The sequence below is a fragment of the Phocoena sinus genome, chromosome 1 (assembly GCF_008692025.1).
Source record: "Phocoena sinus isolate mPhoSin1 chromosome 1, mPhoSin1.pri, whole genome shotgun sequence".
Classification (NCBI taxonomy): Eukaryota; Metazoa; Chordata; class Mammalia; order Artiodactyla; family Phocoenidae; genus Phocoena; species Phocoena sinus.
The window spans coordinates 89,816,028-89,836,420 of NC_045763.1; the positions used below are offsets into that span (position 1 = coordinate 89,816,028).

At 41.1% G+C, this 20,393-nt stretch overlaps 1 protein-coding gene across 5 annotated transcripts in view; it reads left to right on the forward strand.

Annotated features, from left to right (window-relative positions):
- The window catches only part of CDC14A (cell division cycle 14A), a 188,460-nt gene that overhangs the window by 111,094 nt on the left and 56,973 nt on the right, over positions 1 to 20,393 (forward strand). For 4 of the 5 annotated variants that reach the window (XM_032636902.1, XM_032636894.1, XM_032636911.1 and 1 more), the window contains one exon: positions 2,655 to 2,885. The exons of the other annotated variant lie outside the window; for it this stretch is intronic. In XM_032636902.1, the coding sequence (XP_032492793.1) occupies positions 2,655 to 2,885 (231 nt within the window). The remainder of the gene's footprint in view (positions 1 to 2,654; positions 2,886 to 20,393) is intronic. 5 annotated transcript variants of the gene reach the window in all.

The window sequence follows — 20,393 nt, forward strand, 5'->3', positions numbered from 1 at the left end:
ACTGTCAGGGTTCAAATGCTGCCTCTGTCTCTTCCCAGCAGTGTGTGCCTGGCTGGGCCCGTTCACTTTCCCAGGCATCAGTGACTGATAATTGTAAGGTTTAATGAGATGATGTACATGAAACACTTAGCTTAGTGCCTGGCACATAGTAAGCGCTCAATAAATGTTAGGTGCTATGATTACCATTACTGTTATTATTTCAGTGCCCTATTACCATATTTGGATAACTGTTCAGTGTTCTTTTCTCAAAAGATATAAGCAGTTTCTCTTGATAGTAGATTTAGGTATATTATCTGTAATGCCATTTACTCATGATGGGAAATCATATATGTAAAGAGAAGTTCTTACAGCCTTGGTGGAGGAGGGAAGGGACAGACACCAAAAGAACCATGAGCGTGCTTCCTGACAGGTGCCATCATAGAGGTGCCAGTGATCACTAGGAACCCAGGGTTAGAAGTGCCTGTCAGACTGTCACACCATGTCCCATCCCATGTGTTCCTAAGCCCTCTCCTTCTCATTCCTTACATGATAGAAAAGCTCTTGTTTCCTTATGCCAACCACAGTTCTTTTTCCCTTTAGGCTGGAAAATGATTTGAGCAAACAAACCAACTAGGAAAACAGATTTGATTTTTTTCCAAGTGGAAAGGATCTGTTTTCTCTAAATGTGTATAAGTCACTGTTTCTACACAGAAGATTGTAAGTAAGCTCTGTCTTACCTGTTTGCTCAAAAGCAGCCTGGCTTGTGAAAATCGTGTATGTGGGCTGCGGATTAGTTAGGCCTGCCTGCCAATGCTGCCTTCGCCCCTTGTGTGACCTTGGCCAAGGCTGCCAGTGAGGGCTCTTGGTTGCACGCAGCAGATATTGGAATTATGCTGGGGAGCTCACAGTCTCCAAGCGAAGGCTGGAAAATGAGGCTTAGAAAATGAACAGGGTCTAAGGGAGGTCATGTATCAGCAGGATCCAGGCAGGAATGGAAACCACTTTATTTCAAACAGAGGGAATGCAATAGAAGGAATTTGTTAGAAAGAAGCCTAAAAAGTAAAAGGGCAACTCTGAAAAAAACAGCATATTAAGGAAGAAATAGCTATTGCCTTTAAGGCAACGAGGGGCAGAAAGGAAAACGTGGGGTTAGCAGGACCTGGGACCTTGGCAGGTGCTGGGAGCTCCGAAGGGCTGGTGCTTGCATTTGGAGCCTGAGGAGTGGGGACCCTGAGGCTGGGCTGCAGGCTGGTGCCGGGAGTGCCAAACTAAGCTGGGAGTTCCTCTCTTCTGCTGCTGAAGCCATGCCGGCAGGAAAACAGAAGATATCCCTTCTCCCTCCTCTGGCCTCCAGTTGCTCCGGCAGTGCTTTAGTGACTCCCACTTTTCAGATGGACAGGAGCCCAGTGGGAAAGGTAGCTTGGGAAATGTTGTATGTACACCCTAGCCCCGGCATATGAGTTGGCTTGCAACTGAGAGGAAATAGGAAATGACAAGGCTATGCAAGATGTGAGGCAGCAGGAAGTACAGCCACAGTGCAGAAGCTGCTGGTTCACTTTGCTGGCTGCTGCTGCCCGCACCACTCGGAGCCCACCATCACGAACGAGTTCTGAGCGAGATCCCCTCACCTGGTGTGCCCTGAATGGCTTACAGATGTGGTAATCAACGGACTGAGAAATTCGTCCTTTTAAACCCTGGGGCCACTAGGCGAGGCTTGCAGTGGTCAAAGCCCCCAGTGGTCACCTTGATTGATTGGCCAAGTCGAGGTCATGTGTCTGTAACCCAGCTGACTGCAGCTCCACGTGATGCTGGACCCACTCACAGTAGAACAGGGGTTAGAGCCCGACCACTTGTTCTTCTCAAAAAAGAAAATGTCTACAAAAATGACCGCTTAACCTCTAGTTTCTTTTTTTTTTTTTTGCGGTATGCGGGCCTCTCACTCTTGTGGCCTCTCCCGTTGCGGAGCGCAGGCTCCAGACGCGCAGGCTCAGCGGCCATGGCTCACGGGCCCAGCTGCTCCGCGGCATGTGGGATCTTCCCGGACCGGGGCACGAACCCGTGTCCCTTGCATCGGCAGGCGGACTCTCAACCACTGCGCCACCAGGGAAGCCCTCTTTAGTTTCTTAACTGTTACATGGGGTTTACTATTTTTATCTTAATAGGCTGTTTCGAGAATTAAAAGAAATTTATGCAATTGTGACTTGTACATGGTAGGTGCTTAATAATCAGTCTCTCTTGTGGGGGACTGCATTGTAGATTAAAACTGTACACCTGGCAAAAAGGCTGCGGTTCAAAAGTATTTGTCAAGAGGAGTAAAAAGGACAGAGTCCTTCCAGGCCTACTGTACACATCTGAGGGCCTCAGGAATGCCTTTGTTTTGGCTTGGGAGGAGTGCGCTCCCAGGATTTGAAGCCTAAAGCTTGAGGTTTTGAACGTTCACGAACTATTTCCAATACTCAGAAGAGGTTTTTTTTTTCCCCCCTCCTATGGTGTTTTTCTCAGTTTTTCAGACTGCTGCTTTTAGGAACGTTGCTTCGACCTTACTCTCTCCTGAAATGTTCTTTCCTCCTAAGCTCTGTTGAGATTGATCATCTTTATTGTCAAGGGTTTTCGTGTACCTGGGTTACGTAAGACGAAATGCGTGCCTTTTGCTTACAGCCCCTGCTTTCCTTTAGGTTATCCTCTTCATGCCCCCGAAGCCTACTTTCCTTATTTCAAAAAGCATAACGTGACTGCAATCGTGAGGCTGAACAAAAAGATTTACGAGGCGAAGCGCTTCACTGATGCTGGCTTCGAGCACTATGACCTCTTCTTCATCGATGGCAGCACACCCAGCGACAACATCGTGCGAAGGTTCCTGACTATCTGCGAGAACACGGACGGGGCGATCGCAGTTCACTGCAAAGGTGCGAGCGAGGAGGCCTCGGTGGGCACTGGGTTTCTGAGAGGGGGTGAGCCAAAAGACAGCAAAACGTGAAACAAAGCCAGTTAGCGGCTTAGGAAACAGATGAGTTGTTTTTAGTTTGAGAAAACTGGAACACAAACCCATTTAAATGACCCCTTCCTAAAGAAAGGATCGCTTGGATGTGGACAGTCGGTGGTGTGCGGCTTTCTGGACAAGGCAGTTGTTCTGGCCTTACCTTCCCCAATTCACAATCGCTGACACCAGGTGCCATGAGGAGGGGAAATCGCAGCAGCACCGTCGGTAGGCTGGCACAGTTGTCAGTAGGCAAGGGTTGTTTGTTCCCCTTTCTCCTTCTCTTCCATAATTGCCCATCCTTTTTCCATCCTCCTCCACCCATCTGATGTTTAATGCTCCCATTTCGTGACCCAGCATCTGGAGCCTCACTTCGCACCCCCCTCTTCCTCTCCCCTATTAGCCTTTTGCATCGTGGAACAGAGTGTCTTACTTGCCCATTGCAAGGGGGCGGCAGCATACCTAACCCTAACCCTGACCCTAACCCTAGGGGCGGCAGCATACCCGGCTCATTGCTAGCTTCCTTGCCACAGGTCTGTTACTGCCTCTTTGAAAGATTGAAGGACTTATGTAAGTGCATCTGTGGTCTCCAGGAGTGGGTACTTTGGAACAGGAGTCGCCAGATTTAGCAAATAAAAATACAAGATGCCCAGTTAAATTTGAATTTTAGATAAACAGTGAGTACTTTTTTAGCATGTCTCAAATAGTGCACCAAACATACATTCTGTATTTTACCTGGCAACCTTGCGTCAGCTACTCAGAAAATATGAAATACCATTTGTTCTAAGCCTAGTTGTTATAGACTCTGAGGAGGCTCGCATGGTAGATTTTCCAGCACGGTGGAAGGTATTTTACGGGGGTCTTTCTTTTCAGTGAGGAGAAATCACTTTGGCTACCAGGGATGGAGCCTGTAGTTCCTCACATGCAGCTTTTCATACCGCCACTGGGTGGTGCTGTTCTCCGGTGTTGAGTCTGAGAACCGGTTTCTGTCGCGTTTTATGCTAATTGTCTGGTAGGTGTTGGGGATTGTACTGTTCTTTTCATGTGCCTAGTGCTGCTGTAACTGACTTACTCAGACGAGGTGGCTTTGGTTCTAACAGAAATTAAAATACCATTTTGTAGGCCCTTGTTTCTATGTTTAAGATTTGAGTAGGTGGAGGTACTTTGCTGAACATGTGAGCGGTAACTGGAAGCGGCATTTTGCGGGAGCCCCGGCGAGGGAAACGAGCTGCACGTGGCCCCTGGTTCAGCGGAGGGCTCCTCAGTCAAGCTTCGTCCACGTTGACAGAGCCCCCTCCCGCCCCTCCGCGTTTCTCAGCAGGACGGGGCCCCCGACTTGCTGGACTTCCTGTCTCGGGGGTGCGGGGGGCGTGGGTCTGTTAGCAAGGACTGCTGCTTTCCGTTCTGCCCAGGTCACTGTGGGGTTGGCGGTGTCTGCCTTGCCCCCGAGTGATCCATATGCCCCCTGGCTTTGCCTCTCCATCCCATTTTGTTAAAGATTGCCCAGACCCAAGGAAAAGCCTGCATTTCACACGCAGTCGGCCCTCCGTGGTATCCGGGGTTTCCGCATCCGCCAAAGTGACTATAAAGGACTTGAGTATCCCCAGATTTTGGAATACGCTGGGGTCCTGGAACCAATCCCTCGCGCATACCAAGAGACCATTGTATTTCAGCTATAAGTGGAACTTGAAAGCTAATGGGAATATGGCAGCTGCTAACGTTTAGTAGGAGCTATTCATATGTTCTGTTTCAAAGCTTATTTTTGTGTCATAAAAATCAGTATTTTTCCTGGGATTAATTTGGCCTTATTTCCTAATCAATTAGTTTTATGGTTACCAAGGCATATAGTTTCTCTGCCTGTCATTGTCTTGGATTGACAAATTCAGGGGAGGAGAAATGCAAAGCTTTCCCTGAAACTCAGCATCTCTCTTGATATTATTCCTCACCTGACAAACATTGGGAAAATGAACCGCTCTGGTGTTAAACATTCTTGTTACAGGTATTCTGTTTATTATATCCTTGACCTGTGAATGTTGACCTTGTAAAGAATATTTTAAGAAATGTATATATTTTATGTTGCAGAGGTTTTTATATTAAAATATAAAATATATCAGAACCTTTAGCATCGAAGTCAGTTCTTTTATAGGAAGGTCACAATTACAGGTGGTGACATCTTTTTGAGAGTGTTATTTCATTTGCTTCCACTTGTACACACATGTAGGATTCTTTCATAAGGATTACACTTTTGATTTAATTACAGCTGTATTGTTTTAAATAGTGTGGTTAGCTACTATAGGCCTGTTAATTATTTTGACATCTGCCCTAATTAAGTCAGCTTAGTTTCCTGGTAATTAAAGCAGCACTGAGCATTTTAATTGAACTATAAGGAGGAGGGAAAGAGACCCTTATCCAATGTCAAATGAACTTTGGTAGCTGCTGAAGAAAATGACTATTCCATGCCTCAACGTAAAGTACTAAAAATAAAGACAAACTGGAAACTAATTTTCTGGGAATGTGTGAAATCTTACAATGATTCAATATCTGCAGTTTGCCTCCTGGTTGATAAAAGGGATGGCTATGATTTCGTGAAACTCTCTAGCACAAATAATCATTAAACAACAGCAACACTGTGATGTTCCAGTATGTGATTTTTGATGTTCTATGGGAGTTTCAGAAAACGCCTGGAACTGTAAGGCAATCAGTGCTTAACTTGGTATAAATAGAAGACGTTTCAAAGTCTTCTCTTGCTGTGCCAGGGAGCCCTTTAATTATGAATGCTTTAAAAAATTTGTTAAAGTTTTTATAGAAACTTAGTGAACTGTTCCTATTCTGTTGAACTGTGGTAAGCGCTCCTAACTATTGAGTGCTAAGTAGGTTCTTTTTATAGATCTAAATTATAGACTCTTTTTAAAAGGGGGAAGCAACTTTAGTTTTAGAGAAAGTTGAAAAATTTCTGCACCACCTTTTTTCCTTGGTGGTGAGTGTGTGTGATGAGGAACGCAACCAAGGGAACGGGCAGCCTCCTGCACAGGGAGGGGTTCAGGGAGAGACAGTGTTGTCTCCGTAGGGAAGGCCATTTTCTTCCCAGATAGAGACCCAAATTGGTGACTTGAAGGAGGACACTGGAAACCAACTGGGCTTCCTGCTTCAGGCTGTCCAGCTGTGTTGTATCAACATGATTGCCTGTAGTCTTGTCAGATGTCTGAGGACTTAACAACTCTGCAGAAACAGAAAATATTTGCTCTGGGCACAAACATGAAGGCAAATAACTCATATTAAAGGAAGAGAGTCCTACTGAGACCATGATTAAGCTTCACTTTTTTCTAAAGAATGTCGATGTTTTATCTGGGGTAAAATGTACTTCAGATGAAAACAGGACACACACACACACCCCTCATCTAATAGAATAGTGTAAATATAATTTTTAAAAAGGAAGAGTGAATGGGAAGGGAATGCCAGGCATCCATAAACATGAGCTTGATTGTAATTTCATTTACATTTTTGATATGTATTCTCAACCTCAGGTGATACTGCCCTCAAGGGGGAAAAATTGTTTTGGGGTGGTAAAAAAACATTTTCTTTTTCTGTATACAGTGTAGATTTATACACGGCACATAAAGAAATATGTGGTCTGTCTGTGACAGTAAAATTTCATGGGGTACAGTTAGGGAAAAAATGCCTGGAGAGGCTCTTGTTTGGAGGGGAGGACAATAATGAAGAGAAGATTGAGAAACACTGACTTAGAGACATGCGTTTTTAAAATTTTCACATTTATGAAATTAGGATGGATCTTAAAATTGATCGCATACCATAGTTTAATTTTTTCTTAGTGGAAGTTAAATAATGGTGTATGTTACACCGTTAGATGACATGGTATCTTAGATTTGCTGAAAAATTGTGTATTTCCAAGTACTGAGGAAATTAGAGAAGATTCTCTTTATTATTTGACTAGAAAAAGCTGACAAAAGGCCCCCTCCTTTTGAGGGAGGGGGAGATTCCGAAACATATAAAAAACGAAGACACCAACACTTTCCTATGTCCTTTTCTAACTAAATGTTTTCATGGATGACATTGTACCAATTTTCCAGGCTAGAAATATCCATTGCCTTTAGCTTTCCCTGTGACCCAATCAAAATGTCTTTCTAATTCAGCTCTTCGTTGTTACCACTGTCTCCCCCGTCCATGCCTGTCAGCCAGCCTTGCTCCTGCCCCAGCCTTCCAGCTCCCCTTTCTGGCTCCCTCTCTGTCCTTTCCAATCCAGAAGTATGCTGCTGCCTCATCCACCTGCTTTTATCATGTCACATTCTTTGACCCCCAAATACATGACAGCTTTATTTTGCCCTTTACATTGATTAAAGGCAAAATCAGATTTTTGCATGATACCAATTGTATGTTTATTAGTTGTTGATAATATCATGAATTTCATAATACTTTTTTTTTTTTTTTTTGCGGTACGCGGGGCCTCTCACTGTTGTGGCCTCTCCCGTTGTGGAGCACAGGCTCCGGACGCGCAGGCTCAGCGGCCATGGCTCACGGGCCCAGCCGCTCCGTGGCATGTGGGATCCTCCCAGACCGGGGCATGAACCCGCGTCCCCTGCATCGGCAGGTGGACTCTCAACCACTGCGCCACCAGGGAAGCCGCCATAATACTTTTTAAATGAGTTGAATTTCGTTCATCAGAGGCTCATCTACATGTTTGAGGAGTAATAACACATATATGCAGGAGATGTGCCCTAATCAGTGCTCAGAGAACTTTGCATCTGGATTTGGGGATTCCTAAATAACTCAGCAGTCTTTGGTGTCTTTGGCCCACAGTTGATAACCTGCTTCTGCTAAGTACAGGTTCCTCCACTTAAATCAGAGGTGCCCTTTAATCTGCCTCCTCTACACCCATCTGCCCTTATTTTCTACTCAGCACACACTGACACATTCTCCAGACCAGCCAAGCTTTCCATCACTGGACCCTTTGCTGAAAATGTTCCGTGACCTTCCTATTCTTTAGAGTCTGTTGAAGTCCTTGTCATCAATGACACATTCTTTGAAGACACCAACAGCTCACACAGTCCCTTTCTTTGAGAGCCCAATTTCAGTTTAAACCTAATTTCTTTGCTTCTTGGTTAATATTCTTGCGTCTACAACTTCTTTGATAATGTATCCTGGTCAAAATTATATCCTCTACTTACCTCCTTATCCTCTGAGCAAAGCCCTGTCCTGGGTAGCTTGTAGACAGCAAATAAACATTGGACTAGCTGAATCAAAGGATTAAAAGCAAAGAGCCACTTTGTCATTTCTAAGAAGAGTATACGATAGGAAGAGATTAAGTAGTGGAAAAATAACTCAGCACAGTGCCTTGCTCATGGGTGGTACTTAACAAATAAACGTTTATAGTACTGAATTTAATTCCAAGAAGCCAGATATGGAAAGATTTAGAAAATGCTTGTAAATAAGCATTAGTGGCTCAGTACTGTATATCTCATGAGGGCAGGCATCCTGCTTGTCTTCATGTTTCTGGCCCCAGCGTCTGTCACAGCACCGCACGCTCAGCCGGTCTTAGTATTTGTAGAACGGAGGGACTGAATGGATGAGCCGAGAGTGGAAAGAACTCTGGGACACTCACAGGACCTCTGGGGATTTTAGTCCTGAATTCCATATTCACTTGTTATGCTGATGTGAGTGAACTGGTTAGTATCTTTGGGCTTCAGTTCTGGTGTGTGGACAACAATCACCATATCTGAAGACCCTACAGCTTGATCAAATGTTTGAATATTTTGGGAAAGGAGGAAGCCAGTGTAGATTAAAAAAAATTGTCTAAAATGTAAAATCCTAGCACTTTAAAATAGATTTTTATTGCAATATAATTGCTTCACGATACTGTGTTAGTTTCTGTTGTACAACAAAGTGAATCAGCCATATGCATACACATGTCCCCATATCTCCACCCTCTTGAGCCTCCCTCCTACCCTCCCTATCCCACCCCTCTAGGTGGTCACAAAGCACCGAGCTGATCTCCCTGTGCTATGCGGCTGCTTCCCACTAGCTATCTGTTTTACATTTGGTGCTGTATATATGTCCATGCCGCTCTCTTACTTTGTCCTAGCTTCCCCTTCCCCTTCCCCGTGTCCCCAAGTCCATTCTCTACATCTGCGTCTTTATTCCTGTCCTGCCCCTAGGTTATTCGTAATCATTTTTTTTTTTTTTTTAGATTCCATATATATGTGTTAGCATACGGTATTTGTCTCTCTCTTTCTGACTTACTTCACTCTGTATGACAGATTCTAGGTCCATCCACCTCACTGCAAATAACTCAATTTCGGTTTTTTTTTATGGCTGAGAAATAGTCCATTTTATATACATGCCACATCTTCTTTATCCATTTATCTGTCGATGGGCACTTAGGTTGCTTCCATGTCCTGGCTATTGTAAATAGTGCTGCAGTGAACATCGTGGTACATGTCTCTTTTTGAATTATGGTTTTCTCAGGGTATATGCCGAGTAGTGGGATTGCTGGGTCATATGGTACTTCTATTTTTAGTTTTTTAAGGAACCTCCATACTGTTTTCCATAGTGGTTGTATCAATTTACATTCCCACCAACAGTGCAGGAGGGTTCCCTTTTCACCACACCCTTTCCAGCAGTTATTGTTTCTAGATTTTTTGATAATGGCCATTCTGACTGGTGTGAGGTGATACCTCATTGTGGTTTTGGTTTGCATTTCTCTAATAATTAGTGATGTTGAGCATTTTTTCATGTACCTCTTGGCCATCTTGTCTTCCTTGGTGAAATGTCTGTTTAGGTCGTCTGCCCGTTTTTAACTGGATTGTTTGTTTCTTTGATAATGAGCTCCATGAGCTGTTTGTATATTTGGAGATTAATCCTTTGTTTGTTGTTTCATTTGCAAATATTATTTCCCATTCTGAGGGTTGTCTTTTTGTCTTGTTTATGGTTTCTTTTGCTGTGCAAAAGCTTTTAAGTTTAATTAAGTCCCATTTGTTTATTTTTGTTTTTATTTCCTTTATTCTAGGAGGTGGGTCAAAAAAGATCTTCCTGTGGTTTATGTCGAAGAGTGTTTTTCCTATGTTTTCCTCTAAGAGTTTTATAGTGTCTGGCCTTACATCTACGTCCTTAATCCTTCTGGAGTTTATTTTTGTGTATGATGTTAGGGAGTGTTCTAATTTCATTCTTTCACATGTAGCTGTCCAGCTTTCCCAGCACAACTTTTTGAAGAGGATGTCTTTCCTCCATTGTATATTCTCACCTCCTTTGTCGTAAATTAGGTGCCCATATGTGCATGGGTTTAACTCTGGGAATTCTATCCTGTACCATTGATCTATATTTCTGTTTTTGTGCCAGTACCATACTGCCTTCATTACTGTAGCTTTGTAGTATAGTCTGAAATCAGGGAGCCTGATTCCTCCAACTCTGGTTTTTTTTCTCAAGATTGCTTTGGCTCTTCGGGGTCTTTTGTGTTTCCATACGAATTGTAAACTTTTTTGTTCTAATTCTGTGAAGAATGCCACTGGTAGTTTGCTAGGGATTGCACTGAATTTGTAGATTGCTTTGGGTCATATAGTCATTTTCACAATATTGATTCTTCCAATCCAAGAACATGGTATATTTTTCCATCTGTTTATGTCATCTTTGATTTCTTTCATCAGTGTTTTGTAGTTTTCTGAGTACAAGTCTTTTGCCTCCTTAGGCAGGTTTATTCCTAGGTATTTTATTCTTTTTGTTGCAGTGGTAAATGGGAGTGTTTCCTTAATTTCTCTTTCTGATTTTTCGTTGTTGGTGTATAGGAATGCCAGAGATTTCTGTGCATTAATTTTTTATCCTGCAACGTTACCAAATTCATTGATTAGTTCTAGTAGTTTCCTGGTGGCATCTTTAGGTTTTTCTATGTATAGTATCATGTCATCTGCAAACAGTGACAGTTTTGCTTCTTCTTTTCCAATTTGTATTCCTTTTATGTCTTTTTCTTCTCTGATTGCTGTGGCTAGGACTTCCAAAACTATGTTGAATAAGAGTGGCGAGAGTGGACATCCTTGCCTTGTTCCTGATCTTAGTGGAAATGCTTTCACCATTGAGTATGATGCTTGCTGTGGGTTTATCATATATGGCCTTTATTATGTTGAGGTAGGTTCCCTCTCTGCCCATTTTCTGGAGAGTTTTTATCATAAATGGGTGTTGAATTTTGTTGAAAGCTTCTTTTGCATCTATTGAGATGATCATATGGTTTTTGTTCCTTAATTTGTTAATATGGTGTGTCACATTGATTGATTTGTGTATATTGAAGAATCCTTGCATCCCTGGGATAAATCCCACTTGATCATGGTGTGTGATCTTTTTAATGTGCTGTTGGATTCTGTTTGCTAGTATTTTGTTGAGGATTTTTGCATCTATGTTCATCAGTGATACTGGTCTATAATTTTCTTTTTTTTGTGATACCTTTTTCTGGTTTTGGTATCAGGGTGATGGTGGCTTTGTAGAAAGAATTTGGGAGTGTTTCTCCCTCTGCAATTTTTTGGAAGCGTTTGAGAAGGATCAATGTTAGCTCTTCTCTAAATGTTTGATAAAATTCACCAGTGAAGCCATCAGGTCCTGGACTTTTGTTTGTTGGAAGATTTTTAATTATGGTTTCAATTTCATTATTTGTGATAGGTCTGTTTATATTTTCTAATTCTTCCTGGTTCAGTCTTGGAAACTTGTACCTTTCCAAGAATTTGTCCATTTCTTCATGGTTGTCCATTTTATTGGCATATAGTTGTTTGTAGTAGTCTCGTATAATCCTTTGTATTTCTGCAGTGTCTGTTGTGATTTCTCCTTTTTCATTTCTAATTTTGTTGATTTGCATCCTCTCCCTTTTTTTCTTGATTAGTCTGGCTAAGGCTTTATCAGTTCTTTATCAAAAAGAACCAGCTTTTAGTTTTATTGATCTTTGCTATTGTTTTCTTCATTTCTTTTTCATTTATTTCTGATTTGATCTTTATGATTTCTTTCCTTCCACTGACTTTGGGTTTTCTTTGTTCTTCTTTCTCTGGTGGTTTTAAGTGTAGGGTTTGATTGTTTATTTGAGATTTTTCTTGTTTCTTGAGTTGAGATTGAATTGCTATAAACTTCTCTCTTAGAACTGCTTTTGCTGCATCCTATAGGTTTTGTGTCATTTTGTTTTGTTGTCATTTGTTTCTATGTATTTTTAAATTTCTTCTTTGATTTCTTCAGTGATCTCTTGGTTATTTAGTAGTGCACTGTTTAGCCTCCATGTATTTGTGTTTTTACAGTTTATTTACTGCAGTTGATTTCCAATCTCATAGCGCTGTGGTCAGAAAAGATGCTTGATATGATTTCAGTTCTCTTAAATTTTCTGAGGCTTGATTTGTGACCCAAGATGTGATCTATCCTGGATAATGTTCTGTGTGCACTTGAGAAGAAAGTGTATTCTGTCACTTTTGGGTGGAATGTTCTATAAATATCAATTAAATCTACCTGGTTTATTGTATAATTTAAAGCTTGTGTTTCCTTATTTATTTTCTGTCTGGATGATCTGTCCATTGGTTTAAGTGGGGTGTTAAAGTCCCCCACTATTATTGTGTTAGTGTTGATTTCTCCTTTCATGGTGTTAGCATTTGCCTTATGTATTGAGGTGCTCCTATGTTGGGTGCATAAACATTTATAATTGTTATATCTTTTTCTTGGATTGATCCTTTGATCATTATATAGTGTCCCTCCTTATCTCTTGTAACAGTCTTTATTTTAAAGTCTATTTTGTCTGATACGAGTATTGCTACTCCAGCTTTCTTTTGATTTCCATTTGCCTGGAATATCTTTTTTTATCCCTTCACTTTCAGTCTGTATGAGTCCCTAGGTCTGAAGTGGATCTCTTGTAGACAGCATATATATGTGTCTTGTTTTTGTATCCATTCAGCCAGTCTCTGTCTTTTGGTTGGGGCATTTAATCCATTTACATTCAAGGTTATTATCGATATGTATGTTCCTATCACCATTTTCTTAATTCTTTTGGGTTTGTTTTTGTGGGTCTTTTTCTTCTCTTGTGTTTCCTGCCTAGAGAAGTTTCTTTAGCATTTGTTGTAAAGCTGGTTTGGTGGTGCTGATTTCTCTTAGCTTTTGCTTGTCTGAATAGCTTTTGACTTCTCCATCCAATCTGAATGAGATCCTTGCTGGGTAGAGTAATCTTGATTGTAGGTTTTTCTCTTTCCTCACCTTAAGTATATTCTTTTTGTTTTACTTAAGAGAAAAAAACTGTGTGATTTATTAACATATTAAAGCTATAAACCTATTAATGAAAATTTCAAGCAAATCTTCCTTAATTTATGTTTTGGGAGAATTTGTTTGAATGAACAGGGTAAGACAGAACTGCATTCATTTTTTTTTAACATCTTTATTGCAGTATAATTGCTTTACACTGGTGTGTTAGTTTCTGCTTTTTAACAAAGTGAATCAGTTATACATATGCATATGTCCCCATAGTCTTCCCTCTTGCATCTCTCTCCCTCACACCCTCCCTATCCCACCCCTCTAGGTGGTCACAAAGCACGGAGCTGATCTCCCTATGCTATGCGACTGCTTCCCACTAGCTATCTGTTTTACATTTGGTAGTGTATATATGTCCATGCCTCTCTCTCACTTTGTTGCAGCTTATCCTTCCCCCTCCCTATATCGTCAAGTCCATTCTCTAGTAGGGCCGTGTCTTTATTCCTGTCTTGCCCCTAGGTTCTTCATGACCTATTTTTTTTTCTTAGATTCCATATATATGTGTCAGCATACAGTATTTCTTTTTCTCTTTCTGATTTACTTCACTCTGTATAACAGACTCTAGGTCCATCCACCTCACTATAAATAACTCAACTTTGTTTCTTTTCATGGCTGAGTAATATTCCATTGTATATATGTGCCATATCTTCTTTATCCATTCATCTGTTGATGGACACTTAGTTTTATTCCATGTTCTGGCTATTGTAAATAGAGCTGCAATGAACATTTTGGTACATGACTCTTTTTGAATTATGGTTTTCTCAGGGTATATGCCCAGTAGTGGGATTGCTGGGTAGTATGGTAGTTCTATTTGTAGTTTTTTAAGGAACCTCCATACTGTTTTCCATAGTGGCTGTATCAACTTACATTCCCACCAACAGTGCAAGAGTGTTCCGTTTTCTCCACACCCTCTCCAACATTTATTGTTTCTAGATTTTTTGATGATGGCCATTCTGACCAGTGTGAGATGATATCTCATTGTAGTTTTGATTTGCATTTTTCTAATGATTAATGATGTTGAGCATTCTTTCATGTGTTTGTTGGCAATCTGTATATCTTCTTTAGAGAAATGTTTATTTAGGTCTTCTGCACATTTTTGGATTGGGTTGTTTGTTTTTTTGTTATTGAGCTGCATGAGCTGCTTGTAAATTTTGGAAATTAATCCTTTGTCAGTTGCTTCATTTGCAAATATTTTCTCCCATTCTGAGGGTTGTCTTTTGGTCTTGTTTATGGTTTCCTTTGCTGTGCGAAAGCTTTGAAGTTTCATTAGGTCCCATTTGTTTATTTTTGTTTTTATTTCCATTTCTCTAGGAGGTGGGTCAAAAAGGATCTTGCTGTGATTTATGTCATAGAGTGTTCTGCCTATGTTTTCCTCTAAGAGTTTGATAGTTTCTGACCTTACATTTAGGTCTTTAATCCATTTTTTGTTTATTTTTGTGTATGGTGTTAGGGAGTGTTCTAATTCCCTACTTTTACATGTACCTGTCCAGTGTTCCCAGCACCACTTATTGAAGAGGCTGTCCCTTCTCCACTGTACATTCCTGCCTCCTTTATCAAAGATAAGGTGACCATATGTGTGTGGGTTTATCTCTGGGCTTTCTATCCTGTTCCATTGATCTATATTTCTGTTTTTGTGCCAGTACCATACTGTCTTGATTACTGTAGCTTTGTAGTATAGTCTGAAGTCAGGGAGCCTGATTCCTCCAGCTCCATTTTTTGTTCTCAGGATTGCTTTGGCTATTCATGGTCTTTTGTGCTTCCATACAAATTGTGAAATTTTTTGTTTTAGTTCTGTGAAAAATGCCAGTGGTAGTTTGATAGGGATTGCACTGAATCTGTAGATTGCTTTGGGTAGTAGAGTCATTTTCACAACGTTGATTCTTCCACTACAAGAACATGGTATATCTGTCCATCTATTTGTATCATCTTTAATTTCTTTCATCAGTGTCTTATAATTTTCTGCATACAGGTCTTTTGTCTCCTTAGGTAGGTTTATTCCTAGATATTTTATTATTTTTGTAGTAGTGGTAAATGAGAGAGTTTTCTTAATATCCCTTTCAGATTTTTCATCCTTAGTGTATAGGAATGCAAGATATTTCTGTGCATTAATTTTGTATCCCGCTACTTTACCAGATTCATTGATTAGCTCTAGTAGTTTTCTGGTAGCATCTTTAGGATTCTCTATGTATAGTATTATGTCATCTGCAAACAGTGACAGCTTTACTTCTTCTTTTCCGATTTGGATTCCTTTTATTTCCTTTTCTTCTCTGATTGCTGTGGCTAAAACTTCCAAAACTATGTTGAATAATAGTGGTGAGAGTGGGCAACCTTGTCTTGTTCCTGATCTTAGAAGAAATGGTTTCAGTTTCTCACCATTGAGGATGATGTTGGCTGTAGGTTTGTCATACATGGCCTTTATTATGTTTAGGAAAGTTCCCTCTATGCCCATTTTCTGGAGGCTTTTTATCATAAATGAGTGTTGAATTTTGTCAAAAGCTTTCTCTGCATCTATTGAGATGATCATATGGTTTTTCTCCTTCAATTTGTTAATATGGTGTATCACATTGATTGATTTGCTTATATTGAAGAAACCTTGCATTCCTGGGATAAACCCCACTTGATCATGGTGTATGATCCTTTTAATGTGCTGTTGGTTATTCTGTTTGCTAGTATTTTGTTGAGGATTTTTACATGTATGTTCATCAGTGATATTGGCCTGTAGTTTTCTTTCTTTGTGACATCTGTGTCTGGTTTTGGTACCAGGGTGATGGTGGCCTTGTAGAAAGAGTTTGGGAGTGTTCCTCCCTCTGCTATATTTTGGAAGAGTTTGAGAAAGATAGGTGTTAGCTCTTCTCTAAATGTTTGATAGAATTCGCCTGAGAAGCCATCTGGGTCTGGGCTTTTGTTTGTTGGAAGACTTTAAATCACAGTTTCAATTTCAGTGCTTGTGATTGGTCTGTTCACATTTTCTATTTCTTCCCGGTTCAATCTCAGAAGGTTGTGCATTTCTAAGAATTTGTCCATTTCTTCCAGGTTGTCCATTTTATTGGCATATACTTGCTTGTAGTAATCTCTCATGGTCCTTTGTATTTCTGCAGTGTCAGTTGTTGCTTCTCCTTTTTTATTTCTAATTCTATTGATTTGAGTCTCCCTATTTTCTTTATGAGTCTGGCTAATGGTTTATCAATTTTGTTTGTCTTCTCAAAGAACCAGCTTTTAGTTTTATAGATCTTTGCTATTGTTTTCTTCATTTCTTTTTCATTTATTTCTGATTTGATCTTTATGATTTCTTTCCTTCTGCTAACTTTGGGGGTTTTTTTGTTCTTCTTTCTCTATTTGCTTTAGGTGTAAGGTTAGGTTGTTTATTTGAGACGTTTCTTGTTTCTTAAGGTAGGATTGTACTGCTATAAATTTCCCTCTTAGAACTGCTTTTGCTGCATCCTATAGGTTTTGGGTCATCATGTTTTCATTGTCATTTGTTTCTAGGTATTTTCTGATTTCCTCTTTGATTTCTGCAGTGATCTCTTGGTTATTAAGTAGTGTATTGTTTAGCCTCCATGTGTTTGTAGTTTTTACAGATTTTTTCCTGTAATTGATATCTAGTCTCATAGGGTGTGTTTGGAAAAGATACTTGATACGATTTTAATTTTCTTAAATTTGCCAAGGCTTGATTTGTGACCCAAGATATGATCTATCCTAGAGAATGTTTCAGGGGCACTTGAGAAGATTGTGTATTCTGTTGTTTTTGGATGGAATGTCCTATAAATATCAATTAAGTCCATCTTGTTTGATTTATCATTTAAAGCTTGTGTTTCCTTATTTATTTTCATTTTGGATGATCTGTCCATTGGTGAAAGTGGGTGTTACAGTCCCATACTATGATTATGTTACTGTCAATTTTCCCTTTTATGGCTGTTTGTATATGCTTTATGTACTAAGGTGCCCCTATGTTGGGTGCATAAATATTTACAATTGTTATATCTTCTTGGGTTGATCCCATGATCATTATGTAATGTCCTTCTTTGTCTCTTATAATAGTCTTTGTTTTAAAGTCTATTTTGTCTGATATGAGAATTGCTACTCCAGCTTTCTTTGATTTCCATTTGCATGGATTATCTTTTTCCATCCCCTCACTTGCAGTCTGTATGTGTCACTAGGTCTGAAGTGGGTCTCTTGTAGACAGCGTATGTAGAGGTCTTGCTTTTGTATTCATTCAGTCAGTGTATGTGTTTTGGTTGGAGGATTTAATCCATTTACATGTAAGGTAATTATCGATATGTACGTTCCTATTAGTATTTTCTTAATTGTTCTGGCTTTGTTATTGTAGGTCTTTTCCTTTTCTTCTGTTTCCTGCCTAGAGAAGTTCTTTTAGCATTTGTTGTAAAGCTGGTTTGGTGGTGTTGAATTCTCTGAACTTTTGCTTGTCTGTAAAGGTTTTAATTTCTCCGTCAAATCTGAATGAGATCCTTGCTGGGTAGAGTAATCTTGGTGGTAGGTTTTTCTCCTTCATCACTTTAAATATGTCATACCACTCCCTCTGGCTTCTAGAGTTTCTGCTGAAAGACCAGCTGTTAACCTTATGGGGATTCCCTTGTATGCTATTTGTTGTTTTTCCCTTGCTGCTTTTAGTATTCTTTATTTGTATTTAATTTTTGATAGTTTCATTAATATGTGTCTTGGCATGTTTCTCCTTGTATTTATCCTGCATGGGACTCTCTATGCTTCCTGGACTTGATTAACTATTTCCTTTCACATATTAGGGAAATTTTTAACTATAATCTCTTCAAATGTTTTCTCAGTCCCTTTCTTTTTCTCTTCTTCTTGGACCCGTATAATTCAAATGTTGGTGCATTTAATGTTGTCCCAGAGGTCTCTGAGACTGTCATCAATTCTTTTCATTCTTTTTTCTTTATTCTGTTCTGCAGTAGTTATTTCCACTATTTTACCTTCCAGGTCACTTATCCGTTTTTCTGCCTCTGTTATTCTGCTATTGATCACTTCTAGAGAATTTTTAATATCATGTATTTTGTTGTTCATCACTGTTTGTTTGCTCTGTAGTTCTTCTAGGTTCTTTTTAAACGTTTCTTGTATTTTCTCCATTGTATTTCCAAGATTTGGATCATCTTTACTATCATTATTCTGAATTATTTTTCAGGTAGACTGCCTATTTCCTCTTTACTTGTTAGGTCTGGTGGGTTTTTACCTTGCTCCTTCATCTTCTGTGTGTTTCTCTGTCTTCTCATTTTGCTTAACTGACTGTGTTTGGGGTCTCTGTTTTGCAGGTTGCAAGTTCGTGGTTCCCGTTGTTTTTGGTGTCTGTCCCCAGTGGCTAAGGTTAGTTTAGTGGGTTTTGTAGGCTTCCTCGTGGAGGGGACTATTGCCTGTGTTCTGGTGGATGAGGCTAGATCTTGTCTTTCTGGTGGGCAGGTCCACGTCTGGTGGTGTGTTTTGGGGTGTCTGTGGCCTTATTATGGTTTTAGGCAGCCTATCTGCTAATGGATGGGGTTGTGTTCCTGTCTTGGTAGTTGTTTGGCATAGGGTGTCCAGCACTGTAGCTTGTTGGTCGTTGAGTGGAGCTCGGTCTTGGTGTTGAGATGGAGATCTCTTGGAGATTTTTGCTGTTTGATATTATGTGGAGCTGGGAGGTCTGTTGTGGACCAGTGTCCTGAACTTGGCTCTCCCACCTCAGAGACACAGCCCTGACGTCTGGCTGGAGCACCAAGAGCCTTTCATCCACACGGCTCAGAATAAAAGGGGGAAAAAAGGGAAAGAAAGAAAGAAGAAGGTAAAATAAAATAAAAATAAAGTTATTAAAATAAAAAATAATTTTGTTAAGTAATAAAAACATAAAAAAAGAAAGTAGAGAGCAACCAAACCAAAAAACAAATCCACCAATGATAAAAAGTGCTAAAAACTATACTAAAAAAAAAAAAAAAATGGACACACAGAACCCAGGACAAATGGTAAAAACAAAGCTATACAGACAAAATCACAGACAGAAGTATATGCATACACCCTCACAAAAAGAGAAAAAGGGGGAAAAAATACATATATCATTTCTCCCAAAGTCCATCTCCTCAATTTGGAATGATTTGTTGTCTATTCAGGTATTCCACAGATGCAGGGTATATCAAGTTGAATGTGGAGGTTTAATCCACTGCTCCTGAGGCTGCTGGGAGAAATTTCCCTTTCTCTTTGTTCACACAGTTCCTGGGGTTCAGCCTTGGATTTGGACCTGCCTCTGCGTGTAGGTCGCCTGAGGGCATTTGTTCTTCGCTCAGACAGGACGGCGTTAAAGGAGCAGCTGATTCGGGAGCTGTGGCTCACTCAAGCCGGGGGGAGGGAGGGGCACGCAATGTTGGGCGAGCCTGCGGCAGCAGAGGCCGGCGTGATGTTGCACCAGCCCGAGGCGTGCTGTGTGTTCTCCCGGGGAAGTTGTCCGTGGATCACGGGACCCTGGCAGTGGCGGGCTGCACAGGCTCCCGGGAGGGGAGGTGTGGATGGTAACCTGTGCTCGCACACAGGCTTCTTGGTGGCTGCAGCAGCTGCCTTAGCGTCTCATGCCCGTCTCTGGGGTCCGCGCTTTTAGCCGCGGCTCGTGCCTGTCTCTGGAGCTCCTTTAAGCTGTGCTCTTAATCCCCTCTCCTCGCGCACCGGGAAACAAAGAGGCAAATAAAAGTCTCTTGCCTCTTTGGCAGCTCCAGTCTTTTCCCGCACTCTCTCCCGGCTAGCTGTGGCGCACTAGCCCCCTTCAGGCTGTCTTCATGCCGCCAACCCCAATCCTCTCCCTGGGATCCAACCGAAGCTCGAGCCTCAGCTCCCAGCCCCCGTCCATCCCGACGGGTGAGCAGACAAGCCTCTCGGGCTGGTGAGTGCCGGTCAGCACCGATCCTCTGTGCAGGAATCTCTCTGCTTTGCCCTCAGCACCCCTGTTGCTGCATTGTCCTCCATGGCTCTGAAGCTTCCCCCTCCGCCACCCTCATTCTCTGCCCACGAAGGGGCTTCCTAGTGTGTGGAAACTTTTCCTGCTTCACAGCTCCCTCCCAGTGGTGCCAGTACTGTCCCTATTCTTTTGTCTCTGTTTTTTCTTTTTTTCTTTTTCCCTACCCAGGTACGTGGGGAGTTTCCTGCCTTTTGGGAGGTCTGAGGTCTTCTGCCAGCGTTCAGTAGG